This window comes from Coregonus lavaretus, assembly GCF_964263955.1.
Source record: "Coregonus lavaretus genome assembly, chromosome: 8".
Classification (NCBI taxonomy): Eukaryota; Metazoa; Chordata; class Actinopteri; order Salmoniformes; family Salmonidae; genus Coregonus; species Coregonus lavaretus.
This window is the reverse complement of record NC_139995.1, coordinates 20,877,225-20,896,206: the sequence shown is the minus strand read 5'-3', so window position 1 is coordinate 20,896,206 and position 18,982 is coordinate 20,877,225. Positions and strand designations below refer to the sequence as shown.

The 18,982-nt window shown below is 42.7% G+C and overlaps 1 protein-coding gene across 1 annotated transcript in view; it reads right to left on the bottom strand.

Moving 5' to 3' along the window:
- LOC311134379 (leucine-rich repeats and immunoglobulin-like domains protein 1) overlaps positions 1-9,921 on the bottom strand; it is a 47,442-nt gene extending 37,521 nt beyond the window's left edge. The window contains exon 1 of the mRNA XM_084168035.1: positions 8,649-9,921. Coding sequence (XP_084024161.1) covers positions 8,649-8,851 — 203 coding nt within the window. The 5' untranslated portion in view covers positions 8,852-9,921. The remainder of the gene's footprint in view (positions 1-8,648) is intronic.
- Between the last annotated feature and the right edge of the window lie 9,061 nt (positions 9,922-18,982).

The window sequence follows — 18,982 nt, the reverse complement described above, 5'->3', positions numbered from 1 at the left end:
TAAAGCAACATTAGCTTAGACACTCTGTGAGACAGCATTAAAACCAGCGATAAAACTATAAAACCTGTGTGACGAAGTATACTGACCTGCCTAGAAAACCTCTGAAAATACTTTAAGCCTCCCACCGCACTAGACTTAAGCCTTTACACTACTACTGTTGGAGCAACATAAACCCATCATCACTACCTAAAAAAAGAACAGAAAAATCTCCTTGTTTCGTATTCCGTCAAAGAGCAGGGGAGTGATATAATTTCTTATGACAATGCCTTTATAATCCAAGGCAGAATGCAGAAAGGAAGGGGGGTGGAGTTTGTAGACTGGGATCGTCTTTATCTGCCCATCTCTATCACTGATAAGATGAGTGTGAACTTCGCTCTTTGGAAGTGTGAAGTGATGTCAGCGATAGGGCCTTTGTGGTGCAGCTGGGAAACAGCGGAGCTTTAATGTGGTCCGTTTTCTAACAGTCATAAAATAGTCAAAGAATAACCTTCTGTCTGATAGAGAGCTCCCATAGGCCAAACAGAGGGCAAGCCAGACGGAGGCGTAGAGAACACAACACAACTGTGTGCTGTTCCCTCCCCCCCGCCACACACACGCACACACACACACACACTCGCCTTCCTGTCATAAAGGCCCTTTTACAGGCAGGCAATGCCAGTAAGAGTGTACACAGGAATAACACCACGCCACCATTTTACACTTCAGCAAAACATAGGCAAGAGAGAGAGGGACAATACTGTGAAAGCAGCCACAAACAAAAATGTAAAAAGTTATTTAAAAAGTGGCACAATATGCCTGTGTAGTGTCTATAATCACAATTCAGCCTGGTGCAAACACCTACTAGATGTGCTGTAGTCGGCACATTTCTACAGAGCACATTTGAGAGCAGCAGATATGTGGGCTGATGGGGTCAGCAGATTTCAACAGCATGGCTTGCAATGTAGATTTTCCAGCAGCAATTCCAGGCAACAAAAAAGGTCTGCTAGCTAGGCTACAGCCTGTGAGCAGAGATCAGTCAGAGGGAGAATGGCTCTGTTTTCTGAAGTCTCAGAGGCAGGCACACATCTTGGAGCCATGTGCAGGGCCTTTCCCAGGGTGCTCCTGGTTCGGTACGGAGCAGGCAGTCCAAACAAACAGGGGATGGGGCATGGGGCTGCAGCACAGTCCACACTAGCATGAATTCAGGCCCGAAGACGCCAGCCAAGACGCATGAGGGGGGAGCACACAACACACATACATAGTCTCATGCACACACACACGGATTGGAGTTTTATAGCAAATCCTAATTTGTTATATGGTTAGCCTTACCAATGAATCTGAAAGAACATAAATAAGTCAAATTTTGAGGGGCTATTGTTTCAGTTCTCTTCCACAGGCCGCTGATCTTATGTACTGTACATCAAAGTGAAGAAAATGACTGATCATTAGACTATGGAGTTCCCCTGCATAATGTTTATTATGCTTGCAAAAAGAAACTATCTGCAATAATTACACCATCATCCATGGAGAGAGAATGGGGCCAAATACTGGGCCAAACTTTATAAACAAGCGTATGTAGGCCTATATGTGTGTGGATGTATGTGCAGGTACTGAAACCCTCTGTTTCCTACTAAAATCAGTGGACACAGGCCATTGCAGGTTTTTTGAAAGGTAAGAATGCTTGGCTGTGGTGAGCACACAGCACTCAGCTCTTGGTTGCCAGACAGCCAGTTTTGGGGGTTCTCCACATCGCAGTACCTCTCCAAGTCACTCTCTTTTTTCTAATGTCTTCTCCAGATTTCCTAACTCTTACCAGATGTACAGAATTCACAGATGATTCATCTATCAAACCCACTTTGTAGACAGCGGCTTAAACAAAAAGAAAAGAGAACATGGCGCCCCAGTGTGTCTTAACAAAAAGGCCATCTATTCTGTTGACTGGATTCCTGTGGAATGACTTCTGGCAGCAGCTGTTCAACTGTCATTACAGTGAACACTGCGATGAGCACACTTCATAACTTCATGTAAATGTAAACTTTTATCTATAATTATGAAAGGTCTTCTTTACTCACTTATTGCTGCTAATTTGTTTCTGTCTAAAGCTATGTATACACATGTAATTTGAAACCGGCGGCAGGTAGCCTAGCGGTTGAGAGCGTTGGACCAGTAACCGAAATGTAGCTGGTTCGAATCCCCCGACTAGGTGAAAATAATCTGTCAATGTGCACTTGAGCAAGGCACTTAACCCTAATTGCTCCTGTAAGTCTCTCTGGATAATAGCATTTGCTAAATTGTAAAGCGTAGTATAAAAGTTGACATTTACAATAAATTAATGAGATACACAATCAGTGCTTGCTTGGAATAGTATCTATCTATCATAAATATCAAACATTAGCACTAAGGGGAAATCATTATTTTTGGGGGGCAATGATAAAATCTTAAACCCAGGAAATAATGAGAATCCTGTGGCTTTATAAAACTCAGCCTAGGGACATTAGTCTCAAGAATTCATGACAATAAACCAATTCAGCAAAATCATTCTCAATACCACAAGATTACAAGACCGCTTAGTAAGAATTGCCATTGAAACTACAAGGGCCTCAGTCCTACGGTCAGTGTACACTGTGGAAATGTCCATATGGGGTTAAGGAAATGGAGGAAACCGGTTTGGTTTTTGCTTTTATTTCATTTCATTAGGGCAGTTTCATCCGCCATCAATCATTCCTTCATTCATACCACATGGCTGATAATACATGGTAACCATGGATAGACACACAATGGCAACAATGTTGATTACCAGACAACAGCAATCTCAACGTTTTATTCGTGTTCATTTGCATGTTGGTTGTGGTTCGTTTCGGTCAGACCACAGAACTTTTACCCAATGGAACCAGACACGCACTAGACCGTGACAAAACATTTCCACCCCAACACCCCTTCAGTACACACCCTCAGGCCATGTGATCTGCACCCAGGACCAGAGGAACCACCAGACCAGAGCTGGTCAAGAAACCAATTTCCTGTGGGCAAAAGCCAAAACCAACCTCTGGGGGTGTTTACCAATACCACTGTATTACGTGGTTGAAGGCGGAGGTGTATGATGCAGTAACAGAACGTTTGTCAAAATCAAAGAGGCAGTGCGTGGTTTGTTGTCTGTCGGGGCTTGACATTTCTTGCCCATATAGGAAACCACTCAGGAAAAGCTTTTTTGTAAAGGGATCAATCCAGAGACTGGATTCCTGTTAGAGTGAATATAGCTAGGTGACACTGTAGACAACAGCAGGGGAAATGACAGACGAAGCAGGAAATATTTCTTTCAGACACAGGGTCTCTGCTTTCTCTCAATATCCAAACACATCGATCAAAGCCAACATTAAATGTTTATGCTTTTATTTACTTGTAAAACCCATTACATGGATGGCACTGCAGGCAAAGACACTCTTTACACACATTACGGTGACCACAAACAAGATAAACCACCACTAAGAGAGATTATCTGACTGAGTGAGAGATAACCTGCACTCGATATCATTAGGCTATTCATCAATCAGAATACAACAAAAGTACTAATGTAGGGACCCATCTAGGTGATTTGTTAACAGCCTTATGAGTATGCATAATCACCAATATATCCCAATACGTTTAATAAAAGGCAACAGGAAAAATACGGAATACCTTTGAAAATCTCAATTTGCTTTGAATTACTCTATATATACAAAAGTATGTGGGCACCCCTTCAAATGAGTGGATTTGGCTATTTCAACCACACCTGTTGCTGACAGGTATATAATATCGAGCACACAGCAATGCAATATCCATAGACAAACATTGGCAGTAGAATGGTCTTACTGAAGAGCTCAGTGACTTTCAACGTGGCACCGTCATAGGATGCCACCTTTCCAACAAGTCAGATAGTCAAATGTCTGCCCTGCTAGAGCTGCCCCGGTCAACTGTAAGTGCTGTCATTGTGAAGTGGAAACGGCTCAGCCGCGAAATGGTAGGCCACACAAGCTCACAGAACAGGACCGTTGAGTGCTGAAGCACGTAGCACGTAAAAATAGTCTGTCATCGGTTGCAACACTCACTACCGAGTTCTAAACTGCCTCTGGAAGCAACGTCAGCACAATAACTGTTCGTCGGGAGCTTCATGAAATGGGTTTCCATGGCCGAGCAGCCGCACACAAGACTAAGATCACCATGCGCAATGCCAAGCATCGGCTGGAGTGTTGTAAAGCTCGCCGCCATTGGAATCTGGAGCAGTGGAATCGCGCTCTCTGGAGTGATGAAGTACGCTTCACCATCTGGCAGTCCAACGGACGAATCTGGGTTTGGCAGTTGCCAGGAGAATGCTACCTGCCCCAATGCATATTGCCAACTGTAAAGTTTGGTGGATGAGGAATAATGGTCTGGGGCTGTTTTTCATGGTTCGGGCTAAGCCCCTTAGTTCCAGTGACGGGAAATCTTAACGCTACAGCATACAATGACATTCTAGACGATTCAGTGCTTCCAACTTTTTGGCAACAGTTTGGGGAAGGCCCTTTCCTGTTTCAGCATGACAATACCCCTGTGCACAAAGAAAGGTCCATACAGAAATGGTTTGTCGAGATCGGTGTGGAAGAACTTGACTGGCCTGCACAGAGCCCTGACCTCAACCCCATCAAACACCTTTGGGATGAATTGGAAAGCTTACTGCAAGCCAGGCCTAATCGCCAAACATCAGTGCCCGTCCTCACTAATGCTCGTGGCTGAATGGAAGCAAGTCCCTGCAGCAATGTTCCAACATCTAGTGGAAAGCCTTCCCAGAAGAGTGGAGGCTGGTATAGCAGCAAACGGGGGACCAACTCTATATTAATGCTCATGATTATGGAACGAGATGTTCGACGAGCAGGTGTCTACATACTTTTGGTCATGTAGTGTATATTAGCCATTTAACATTCTCCCTAAATATCCTGACTGGTCACACTCTCCAATTTCCCCATCTAATTCTCTAAATTCTTCATCTCTCCATTAGCTCAATCTCCTCAAAATATCTGAAGTCATCATAAGGGGCCGCAGTGTCTCCCAGATCTGCATACCCACATCCATACCCAAACATGCAGTCAGAGCTAGCACTAGCCTTTTAGGGGCCCAAAGTTACATTTTGTTGGCCCCCAACCTTGCGAGCAAAACATTATAGCGGCCCCCCTCTTGACAGCGGAGAAAAAAAATAAACATTTTAGAGTTAATTTCCTGCAATTCGACACAAACATTTTCATAAGGCGTAGAGAAAATGTTGACGTTTTAAAGGAAGTTTTCTGCAATTTTGCCTTGGGGTGGAGAGAAATGTTTGTAGTTTTAATATGACATCTGAGTGAAGGGGACTAACAAAATCAATGGGGCCCCCCTCGGTCGGTAATTTGACCATGATTACTACAAGTTTAGATAGCTGGCTAGACTAATTTACCAATCTAACAAAACTGTTAGCTGGCATGGGCTAATTGAGTGACTGTCAGTGAGAACGAGAAAAATTGCTGATGCACAACCAAATGTATAAAATGCACCTTGTGTATTCTACTATTCTAACTCTCAAGAAAGTGGAGACCCCGACTGAGTTATTTTTTTTCCTCCATTTTTGTAAATCGATCCGCGGGCCTACAAAAGGGGGGCCGCCAATTGCCCATTCCTGCTCTAGCTGAATATGCCAACACCCGCTTGTTTCCTACTATCCCCATCAAGGCTGAGTGTCACAGGGGAGCTGTAAAAACAGGGCAGAACATGGAAACTATTTTGACAACTGGAAGGCATTAATGCTTGATTTTTCGCACAGGCCGTGTCCAGAGTTTCCTCAGAAAACTCCCTCTTACTGATGGATATACTACAGACAAGCACCCAGTCTCTGCCATGTCTCCCCCTTACAAAACCAAGCTACTGTAGGAGTTGTCAGCACTATACTCACAATATATAGGCACATATAAAGATCACCACAACAGCAACTCGAGGTCATCATCTTTTTCCATTAGCACATACATGGAGAATGTGAGAGAAACGTAATTATCTTAGTTATTTTATACATTTAAAGATATTTTTAATAACAGCCTTAGATTTATTTAAAATACTGCTATCTGGGGGCTCACCAATTTTGAAAACTCAAGCCATCATGACAAGCTGACACTTGTCCATCGTGTCCTAACCAACACTGAGGGGATGTTAGAAGAAACCAACACTGAGGGGATGTTAGCGTTCTTCTAATGAAGAGCCAGTTCAGAGCTACAGCAGCTCACGGTGAGAGTGGACAAGCCTGTTTTTATAGACAACCAACAGTAATGTCCGCTCAGCCACCACATTGACTGAACGACCGACCGCTACCGCCGCTAGCTTCCACACAAGTAAGGGCTAAACATAACAGGGTCACTTTATTGCCCCCACTAATCCACTTGGCGCAGGGTCCAGGAGGTTCAGAGACAAACACATTTGGTGTGAAACCCAGCATGGCCTGACTGGACAGGACACATAGAGGTCCAGAACTAGGATCTCAATGAATCCTAGTAAGGTTTTATTTTAAAAATCATATCATCATATATATATATATATATATATATATATATATATATATATATATATATATATATATATATATATATATATATATATATACACACACACACAGTCTACTGTCTCAAATTAACAAACCAAAAAACATAGGCTTAACTTTTTTTACACGATCATTATAATGTCTTATAGCTCACTCCATCGTAAAAGGATTAAGATTATGGTATTTGTTAATCAAATGTTAACGTTTAATCCTCTTCATCCTTATGTGATGCATTCAATGAGTCTCTGCGGACCTTCCTCCAGACCAAACCTAACAATGGGGCATATATTCGTTTGATCAGAAATTATAGGAGGTAGCTCCAGCTGACAAGTGAGCCGTCCACAGTGATCTCCACCCCTCTCCCTACACAATGTGAGCAGTAAACAGGCCCCAGATATCAAACCACAATGTTCGCATTTAGACATTTCAGATGAGAAACGTGTCCCCGCTGCCTAACTGTGTGTTGTAGTTGTGTTTTTGTTTAAGTACTGTATACCATTACCTACATATGAGTATTACGTTATGCCATAAACAGCACTTGCACATGGCAAAGGGGTGTTTAAGGTCAATAAGGCACCCTGGACACAGGTATCATTATTAAAGTTTTAAATGACTTTTTAAAAGTTGCATTCGCCACTTCCCAGGGGTCCAGAGGCCTTCGATCTTTAACCCCCCAGCCAAAAAAAAAAGCCTGTTGTACAAAGAGTCCCCCCTTCCCCTCTCTCTCGATCTAAAATTGACCATTTGGTGATTTAGGTAAATTATTCCTGTTAATTAAACAGTTGAATTGTCCTTGATGTTTGACATTTGTCCAAGTCTCTCTTGAAAAATAGATTTTTATCTCTAGAGACTAACCTGGTTAAATAAAGGTTAAATAAAACAACGGCCATTGAAACAGTGGTCGCACTGCTGGTTGAGCCAAAATGATGATTGAGAAAAAAAAGCTGTGTTGTCTATAAAACAAACCGTGCCATTCAATGGGATGAGGACTGAAATGTTCTCAATTTAAATAAAAATCTAAATTGGCGCACTTCCTAAACGAACCTGCAGACAGTGTCCCCATTGTGGCTAACGTTGTCTTGAGAATCCATGCTTAATTTACTAGAAATCCAATTTGTGGGCCACGGCCACAGAACCAAATAGGGGATTAAGGACTAATATGTGTCATACATCTAATTGAATTAAGTGATGTTTAGACACAATGCAGAGTTTAAATCCAATTAGATTTAGTCAATTTCTTGGGGAAATATACCTAAGTAGATAGTTTTGATTGACTGTTTTGGTCTTTGAAAAAGTTCCCATCTGAATTTGTTCCCATCTTTAATCGTATCTTTCTAATTGACATCATGTACGCCTAGTTATAGTTTAGGTTATTAAGGTGATTTAGGCTATTTCCTCCCAAATGTATATATTTTTGGTCACCTTTGAAGTTGTGTACACAGGTTGGAAGTAATAGGTCAATAGTAAGCCTATTATTGAAAGGGGTTTAACAACTTAAAGCAACTTGTTAAGCAGTTTCAGATTCATTGCAAATGACAAATATATAGAGACATTTAGTAGGCTGTAACCCTATACCATAGTGTGAGAACTGTCAAACAGTAATTACTGTTTTGACATTATCCATTGCTGTTCCTCGGGATGGACTGGACGTCTGGCATGTCGGCCAATTGCCAGATGGGCTAGTCCATTTTTACACCAGCTGTCTACCTTGGGCTTTTTTGGCGCAAATTTAGAATTATCCATCACAAAATGGGGGCCCCAAGGAAAATAATGGGCCAGTGTAGGGGCCTCGAGGAAGAAATTGGGCAGGTGTGGTCCCAGTCCGCCCCTGTTGTCCATGCATGAATAACCTATTAGGTTATGGTGTTCTGCAATGCTTTAAATGTGAGGCATAAGCTACAAAATAATAAGACAACCATGCAATCAAGAAAGTTACAACTCCATAAAAGCAAATTGATACATTCGCTTATGACCTTGCAACAAAGGCTAAACGAGGTGGTGTGGGCTACTTCGGAAACATTGTCTCTTATCCTGATATGGTTTGAATCTCATCCTCATTTGGGGTGGTCAATTAATAAGGCGGCTTGAGGGTACTTACAGGGAAACTGTCTGAATTGGCAGGTCCAGCGGTGTATCTGTCAAATCCAAATGACTACAGTCCACAGAATCTCCAGTGCAGGTACAGTTCTGAGCACATGGTAAATCTGAACTCAAGCCGTAATTGATTAACAGTTCCAGCGACAAAACTAAATAAAAACCATAGTGAGAAACCGATCCAATTCGTCCCAGGGACGCCGCCATTTTGTATCAAGTTTAATCGCGCGCTGGCCACTGATCTCTCGTCGTCTCCACAAATTGGAAATCTGGTAGTTTTAGAGATAGTGCGGACTATTATATCACATCAATTGCGTTGTGGTAAAATGAAGAAAAACAAACACTTGTGGTGTGTACAACTGGTCTACTCTTCCAAATAACCGAGTCATTTAAACGCAAGTTCCCAGTCCAACTTTTGTCCAATGTGGGCTGAAATCAAAGGTGTATCACGGTTTACGAAGCAAGACGGCTACAATAAACTTGTCAAGCAGCCAGAATTAAATAACCAACAAGAAAGTTGAACTTGTCCATAAAAGGTTGAAAACGAGTATAATTTCTTGGCAAAGCGATTCGTTTTGGGGAAACATCGAGATAGCCTAAAAAGAATGCCAGAGAAAAAATATGACAAACATCAACAGGGGCTCTTAATTTTTAAGATTACTTTCATCATGTCAAATATACATGTGACACTCATTTTCCTAGACCAAATGTACACATTTTCCAAATACTAGACTATGCGGATTGCCTCGGCAGTGGCACTCAAAACAAACTTTAAAACTTATCTTCTCTTCATCGCACGCTTGGAATGTTAGCTAAAACTTTGAAGGCGTTACACTGCTACGCAAATGAAGCACTCGAAAGAGGTGAGTTCGGTGCCGAAAACGAGTTATCGTTGACTTCTCGTTTATGGCGCTGCAAAACACCCCAAAAATAAAACACTTTGTGCGGATTGATCCCAACTTCGCCGCACACTCGACGGGTTACTGTAGTGAAGGTCCTAGTAAATGCTTATCAGATGCGGTCAGAAAACCTCAGCGTTCCGAGCCTGGTTCAGTCCCAACTTCAGACCCTATCCACCATGAGTTTTTTTGTACACATTTTTTTTCAGTCTTCGTTCCATAGTCCCACGTTGGATGCCCAACAGCACTTGGGAACCTCCCATTTCCCCTTGCAATTGGCTCAAATTTGAAGAACGAGTAAACTCCTAATCTCACTGGTTGTTGTGGATTCTACAGGCGTCGCAAAATCCGACTGCCAGTCAACCAGTCGTTGACCCCACCCATGTTTCCCACCCCGGGTGTGAAACCGCACCACCTCCTTTCACTCTCACTGCGTTTTAAAGGGACAATGACCAGGTTAAAGCTCTATAATCGGATAATGATAGCCTTCCATAATAGATAGCAGGTAGCCTAGCGGTGTTGAGTGTTGGGCCAGTAACCGGAAGGTCACTGTTTCGAATCCCAGAGCCTGCAAAGTGGAAAAATCGGCCTACCCTTGAGCAAACCCTCAACAACAACTGCTCCCCAGGTGCTGTGGACATCGTTCCTCTCTGATTCAGAGGGGTTGGGTTAAATGCAGAGACACATTTAGGTTGAATGCGTTCAGTTGTGCAACTGACTAGGTATCCCCTTTCCCAGAGTGAAAATTCTGTAAATATATCATTCGGATACTATGAATAATGTATTTTTCAATCCTAAAAAAGTTAAAATAAATCTGACATCCTCATACCCAAGTAATCTAGGTTGTTGTATTCAGTATGCAAACTTACATAGTAGGCTAATGGAGTTGAGCTTTGTTTGTCACTAACAAGTGGCATAGGGACTGACCTATAGTAATTGCATTGTTATTATACAGGTATAAGTAGTGCTACCATTTAGTTTACAAACAACATTTTTAAACCATTAGTTGCGAAGATGTTGATCTTTTCCTAATTTAAACACGAAAAAGTATCTTAGTTGAGTTGTGACTGTGTATTCAGAATGATCTTTACGCGAATTAGGGGTGCCCTATAATGGGTCTCATGATAGCACATAATTTTTCCCAAATGGTGAAGTCATGTCCACCAATAAATTGGTGGAGTTGTCAGCCTTTTGGCCCTGTGAACAGTTTTTTCCCTTCACATTTTTGTGTGGCTATGACAGGTCCTATTGATTGACTCTGTATGAGCTATTGTAATTGCTTCGTGTTAGGATAAGACCTGAATTTTCATGCAATTAATCACTACACTGGGGACATGGATATTCACACCTGCAGCACCGCAGGCGGTTCTGTGAGTTCCTCCTTCCTTTTGCAATAATAGTTATAGGTTTCGCATTGCATCAGAAGTGTTGGCCTAAGCATAGACAGTAGCCCACAGGTGGGGTGAGACATGAATAAATTACATTTAAAAAAGTGATACTGTTGAATAAAAGGTTTGTTGCTGAATGTTAAGCCCCACTTTATTCGGACAGTCCCTTATGGACAGTCAGGCTGTTTAATAAAGCATAATCAACTGCAACTCAGTTGATAATGCAACAATTTTAGAGTTAGGGCTGCAGAGGTACGATCACATTTATGCATGATAAGACACCTGATGTTTCCTTGACTGCAACTATTGGTGGTTGAGGGGATACAATCATAGCCATCTGAAATATGTGGCTCTGCATTTTCATGTTCTTTTAACAGATATGACATTTGGATCAGGTATTTTGGTGGTCTATTTTGAGAATCCTGTTGACATGTCTTCTAATATGATTTATCTGGTGCTATGGCTTCTTTCAATGATTTGGTGCGCAAATTACTTTTGTGTGACTTGTGGAGTCAAATGCTGCTCTACCAGCTGTGAATGTGCATGAGGATCTGTCAAAAGAAACCTTCAAATTAATCAAGTTGATAACAAGCATAAGGTTAATTAATTCACATAATTAAACGATACCTTTGTCCAAATAAGGTCTACATGTCATCAAAATGAAATGTTAATTATATTACAAAGAATGTAACACTCAATAGATACAGTCGTGGCCAAAAATATTGGGACCCTTGCACTTTTTTTATAAGGGAAAGGGAAAGGGCAGATACCTAGTCAGTTTTACAACTGAATGCATTCAACGGAAATGTGTCTTCCACATTTAACCCAACCCCTCTGAATCAGAGAGGAACGGGGGGCTGCCTTAATGGACATCCATAATGCACCATTTCTTCCAGAAAACTGTTGAAATGTAAAAATATTTTGGTATCCACACATGTATTGCAGTTGAACAAAACATACAAATCTGAATAATTTACTAAATGTTTGCTTATTCCACAAAGAAGTCCTAAAATGGCCCGGACAATATTATTGGCACCTTCTAGAAGTAGTTAGAAATAATTAGATTTCAAGCATGTGATTCTCCTTTACTTTGGAATTGAGGTGCCTGCAATATAAAAATCACTAATTCAACCAGTTTGAATAGCGAGAAGGACTCATTCTGCTGTTTTGTGTCACTGTGTGTACCACAATGTGCATGGAGAAAATAAATAAAACCAGAGAATTATCTGAGGAGGTCAGACACAAGATTGTAGCCAAGCATGGACAATCTCAAGGCTACAAGTCCATCTCCAGAGACCTTGATGTTCCTGTTTCCACCATATGTAATGTTATCAAGAAGTTTAAGGCCCATGCCACTGTAGCCAACCTCCCTGGACGTGGCCGTAAGAGAAACTTGATAGAAGATTGCAGCGAAGGATTGTTTGAAAGGTGGAGAAAGCACCTCGATCAACTGCCACACAGATTCCAGCTGACCTTCAGACACAAGGTACGACATTTTCAACTTGCACCGTCCGTCGCCAACTCAATGAAATGGGGTTATTTGGTACGAGACCCAGGAGGACCCCACTGCTGAGAGAGAGACATAAGAAAGCCCGACTGCAATTTGCCAAAACAAACCTAACATGGCAAAATCCTTCTGGGAGAATGTAAAGTATACCATCAAGAATAGAATACCTTCCCTACAGTCAAACATGGAGAAGGTTCAGTGATGTTTTGGGGTTGCTTTACTGTCTCTGGCACTGGGTGCCTTAAACATGTGCATCGCATCATGAAATCAGGAGAATACCAAGGCATTTTGGAGCGCAATGTCAGACCCAGTGTCAGAAAGCTGGGTCTCCGTCGAAGGTGATGGGTCTTTCAGCATGACAATGACCACAAACACACTTCAAAAAGCACCCAGGAATGGTTCAAGAAAAAACACTGGACTGTTCTGAAGTGGCCAGCAATTAGTCCAGATCTAAATCCCATTAAAAACTTGTGGAGAGATCTGAAAGCAGCAGTAGGGAGAAGGCACCCTTCAAATCTGGGAGAACGGGGGCAGTTTTCACAAGAGGAGTGGGCCAAACTGCCAGTACAGAGGTGCGGGAAGCTCATTGATGGCTATAGGAAGCGCTTGATTGCAGTTATTTTGACCAAAGGCTGTGCTACCAAATATTAAGTCTAGGGTGTCGATAATTTTGTCAAAGCCAATTCTGTTTATTTTCTGATTTAAATTGATATACACTGCTCAAAAAAATAAAGGGAACACTTAAACAACACAATGTAACTACAAGTCAATCACACTTCTGTGAAATCAAACTGTCCACTTAGGAAGCAACACTGATTGACAATACATTTCACATGCTGTTGTGCAAATGGAATAGACAACAGGTGGAAATTATAGGCAATTAGCAAGACACCCCCAAAAAAGAAGTGGTTCTGCAGGTGGTGACCACAGACCACTTCTCAGTTCCTATGCTTCCTGGCTGATGTTTTGGTCACTTTTGAATGCTGGCGGTGCTTTCACTCTAGTGGTAGCATGAGACGGAGTCTACAACCCACACAAGTGGCTCAGGTAGTGCAGCTCACCCAGGATGGCACATCAATGCGAGCTGTGGCAAGAAGGTTTGCTGTGTCTGTCAGCGTAGTGTCCAGAGCATGGAGGCGCTACCAGGAGACAGGCCAGTACATCAGGAGACGTGGAGGAGGCCGTAGGAGGGCAACAACCCAGCAGCAGGACCGCTACCTCCGCCTTTGTGCAAGGAGGAGCAGGAGGAGCACTGCCAGAGCCCTGCAAAATGACCTCCAGCAGGCCACAAATGTGCATGTTTCTGCTCAAACGGTCAGAAACAGACTCCATGAGGGTGGTATGAGGGCCCGACGTCCACAGGTGGGGGTTGTACTTACAGCCCAACGCCGTGCAGGACGTTTGGCATTTGCCAGAGAACACCAAGATTGGCAAATTCGCCACTGGCGCCCTGTGCTCTTCACAGATGAAAGCAGGTTCACACTGAGCACGTGACAGACGTGACAGAGTCTGGAGACGCTGTGGAGAACGTTCTGCTGCCTGCAACATCCTCCAGCATGACCGGTTTGGCGGTGGGTCAGTCATGGTGTGGGGTGGCATTTCTTTGGGGGGCCACACAGCCCTCCATGTGCTCGCCAGAGGTAGCCTGACTGCCATTAGGTACCGAGATGAGATCCTCAGACCCCTTGTGAGACCATATGCTGGTGCGGTTGGCCCTGGGTTCCTCCTAATGCAAGACAATGCTAGACCTCATGTGGCTGGAGTGTGTCAGCAGTTCCTGCAAAAGGAAGGCATTGATGCTATGGACTGGCCCGCCCGTTCCCCAGACCTGAATCCAATTGAGCACATCTGGGACATCATGTCTCGCTCCATCCACCAACGCCACGTTGCACCACAGACTATCCAGGAGTTGGCGGATGCTTTAGTCCAGGTCTGGGAGGAGATCCCTCAGGAGACCATCCGCCACCTCATCAGGAGCATGCCCAGGCGTTGTAGGGAGGTCATACAGGCACGTGGAGGCCACACACACTACTGAGCCTCATTTAGTTTTGCCCTTTGTTGAATGTCCATACTTGAAGCTTCTCTGGATAAGGGCAGTGGTGTAAAGTACTTAAGTAAAAATACTTTAAAGTACTACTTAAGTCGTTTTTTTGGGTATCTGTACTTTACTTTACTATTTATGTGTTTGACAACTTTTACTTTTACTTCACTACATTCCTAAAGAAAATAGTGTACTTTTTACTGGTCAAATTCACACACTTATCAAGAGAACATCCTACTGCCTCTGGTCTGGCGGATTCACTAAACACGAATGCTTCGTTTGTAAGAGAGTGTTGGAGAGTGCCCCTGGCTACCTGTACATTTTTTAAACAAGAAAATTGTGCCGCCTGGTTTGCTTAATGTAAGGAATTTGAAATGATTTATACTTTTACTTTTGATACTTAAGTATATTTTAACGATTACATTTACTCTTGATACTGAAGTATATTACAAAGTAAATACTTTTAGACTTTTACTCAAGTAGTATTTTACTGGGTGACTTTCACTTTTACTTGAGTCTATTAAGGTATCTTTACTTTTACTCAAGTATGACAATTGCTGTGAAGAAAGGAATGTGAAAGTCACTCCATCACATCACAATTCAATGGCACCATCCTGCACCACATGTGTGCATTATGTGTATGTAGCCTGATTCCTGGCTGGCACTGAAGACACATGCAGACGTTAGACATATTTCAACAGCTTTGAAGGGTGTTTTCTCCTGCATGGACGGGTTGATTTATGAGTGTGGCTGCACGGTCTGAAGGAGAGAGGATCCACAGTGTGAGGAAGGCATTAACAGCTATGGCTACCACAACTGGACCTCTGATTACCCTGTGGCTCCCATCCGTGTCTGACTCTGTGCATGGTAATGAGCGCAACAGATGAGTGAAGCTCCCCCTCTCTCTGTGCATGGATGTTTTTAACACCTACCATGCATTTGTACAGCTGGAACAGGATCAAAGCGGGAAGTGCAGGCAGTTAAAAGGAAGGTGCAATGCATAAAGACATTTGGGCTTGGTATGAAGGGGATGGTGCTGAGGTGAATTGTGTTGGTGTGTTAAATACATATTTTTCACATTGTCTGATTATTCTGGAGTTTTTTAAGGGATGGAGGCTGGAAGAGGGGATTGTGAGGCCCAGAACAATTTATCATGCTTGTCTTACTGGAATCTTCAAAGATAACGAGCCATCTGCTTGAGCCATTCATCAACAATAAAACGGAGAGGCGTGAAACAAGACCAACCCATCATACTCTCACTGGATGGCTAACGGGTGTGCGCGAGCGTGGAAATGCCTTGCTAATGGGAAGCAGAGACAGTTGGACATCTCCTGAGATACAAGGCTATTTGCTAAGTGGTGTGATGCGTGATCTGAGAGACAACAGGGTAAAGCAAAGGTACACTGATGTAGGTGGACCAAGTCCAAGTTCCACTTGCACACTCTTCTGAGCTCTGCTAAGGGGACTATTATATCTTTCACTTATCCCTTTTAATCTCTTGTATACACTCTAAACTTGTCCAATTTGGGTCAGTGTATTGAGAACTCTGCACTGTCACCATTTCTGAGAAAGATTGAGATTTGTGGGCCATGAAAACCTGTTTGTAGAAAACCAGGAACAATTATTCCACAAAGGTCATGAACTAAACACCTGTTGCTAGAGGAGGGTGAAAACAAAGTGTACTGAATAAAGAAGGCTTTAGTGTGGTGCAATGTGCCTGTTGAGTTCCACAGAACCAACCCCTCCCCCACCAGGAGTCTAAACAAGATGGCCTGGATAAAAAAAAAAATATATATATTATTGAAAGTGTGTACTAACATTTACATTTCTCATCATTGTTTGTTTAATGAAGTGAATGAATCTCGCCCAGCTCTGCCAAGTTGCTGTCATTGGCCAGGGTTTGCCGCTCAGCGGCCCAACGCAGGGTGATGAGAGATGCCTCCTCCTCCCTGAAATGCTCCGCTGAAAGGTAGGCGTGGCATACACTCCAATGCAGTCTATTGCGCATGTACCTCAGTCAATGTCAACTACAGTGAAGGCATGCATTGTTGAAAACAGGGCCATGTCTACAGTTTGTTTCCATGTGTTTACCTGTTTACCTATGTCTTACATCCCTCATGTCCTCAGCCTCTAAGACAAAGTTGAACACAGTGCGCTGATTGAGTCAAGCATTCAGTTGGGATGAAAACGGTGACTTTTTTGTTTATTTGGCTGTGATTGTTTTAATACGCCTTGACTATAGAATATTTCATAAAAGAAGCAATGGCCTGGGAAAGTTTTCGTTCTGCCCCAGGAAAGGAATGCAATGTGTTGGAGCTTTGAAAGGTGACTTCTGTGTAGCGTGGCCGCACTGGTGAAGGAGCTTTTGTCTGGCAGCATTCTTTGTTCTGTGTTTTTAGTGTGAATGCGTTAGTGCCAAGACTATCCCTCTCCTTTTCCACTTCATTGTGCCCAAGAAAGGGTTTAGCCTTTATTTTGTGGAAAACATGTTGTTCACTAGGGCAATATATTTTTACCTCAACATCTAGAGGTGTTTTATGTTAAAGCTAGGTTCGATAGATTGCAGGTACCTCTGCACTAGCCTTCTATAAGTAGAGAAAGTAATACATTTATACAATAAACACCTAAGAATAAGTATACACTGAGCGTACAAAACATTAAGAACACCTTCAAAATATTGAGTTGCACCCCCTTTTGCCCTCAAAACAGCCTAATTTCGTCTGGGCCTGGACTCTACAATGTGTCAAGCGCTCCACAGGGATGCTGGCCCATGTTGACTCCAATGCATCCCACAGTTGTGTCAAGTTGGCTGGATGTCCTTTGGGTGGTGGACCATTCTTGATACACAAGGGAAACTGTTGACTGTGAAAAACCCAGCAGCGTCGCAGTTCTTGACACACTCCAACCGGTGCAGCTGGCACCTACTACCATACCCCCCGCTCAAAGGCACTTAAATATTTTGTCTTGCCCATTAAACCTCTGAATGGCATACATACACAATCCATGTCTCAATTGTCTCAAAGCTTAAAAATCCTTGTTTAACCTGTCTCGTCCCCTTCATCTACAGTGATTGAAGTGGATTTAACAAGTGAAATCAATAAGGGATCATAGCTTTCACCTGGATTCACCTGGTCAGTCTATGTAATGGAAAGAGCAGGTGTTCTGAATGTCTTATACACTCAGTGTATATTCTAATTGTGTGTCACCATTGACTGGATATGGGTAGAGCATTTACAAATCCACTGAGTAGTTTAATAAGCCAGCTAAATCAGAATGACCCCTGGTTTTACATTCAATTATGCCTTCAAACGTGCTCAATGAAAGTACAGGCCAGAGGTGGAAAATCCTATTTATTTGAAGTAACATGATCTCCATTTACCTCCACAAAGGAACATATGGCATCTCCCTCTGTGTGTGTCATATATGTTTACAAGCAATAAATCTGATATCATTACATTATTTTAAGTGTATCATTAACTGTGAAGAAATTGCAATTAGTGCGTGTGTTAGCTCTAGCAGTAGGGTGGTCTGCCTTGCCTGTGCTGTTTGTGTGTTCCACCCCAATCTGATAGGATGGAGATCTTGCACATACAAATTGAGATTCTCACTCCTCTTTACTGAACCAATTACAGTAATTTGCTGGAAAATGTTTACATACTACTGAGTTTATGAATGCTATGTTTCACCATCAATCATAATGTTCCAACTAGTAATTGAAGGGTAGGCTTTGACAATCTCAGATTCTCAAACTGAATATTCCATAGCCATTATTTCTATGTTTGTCTAAATTTAAATGAACATAAAGCAATATGGTATTTTATGCTAAAGAAGGACCCAATAACATGCTATCAGTGAAATTAATCACTGTGAATAAACCAAAACAAAATTCCTATGAACACTATGCAGAAGGGAGACTCATTAGGAAGGCTTTAGGAGGAACGGTTATCCCTCCATTCTACTCATTCCCTTACTCTGACAAAGTGGGACTGGTGAATAGGAAGGCTCTGGCACTGTTCAATGGGACTGGAGGACTGTGGCTCGCTCATGCAGAGAGCTGCCAGCCCCTCTTTACCTGAAGCAAAGAACAGCCAGCTGCTGCTATACAGGCTTTTTTCCTGGGCTGAATAGAGCCACTCTGAATGGAGCGGGGGACAGGGAAGTTGAATAAGGAGAGAGTGAGGGATGGAAGGAAGGAGGGAGGGAGGAGGAGGATAGGGGGCTGCCCAAATCTATCGTTACCAATCCAGTGCAGCACTCATTGGGCCAGTTATGACAACGAGGAGGGGGGCTTGGTTTAATCGATCATAATAGAAATGATCATGGTGTAATGAACTCGCTGGAAAAGTCAATTATTTACGGAGATCAAAGGGGAAAGTGACTTTGGAGTGCAGAATCTGTTGCCTCCAGCCAAATCTGAATTGGCAGGGCCTTTGCTTCTATTCATTTAACTCTACAAAAGCCAAAATGAAAAGTGTGTTCAAAAGTGACATACTGTAGACTTAA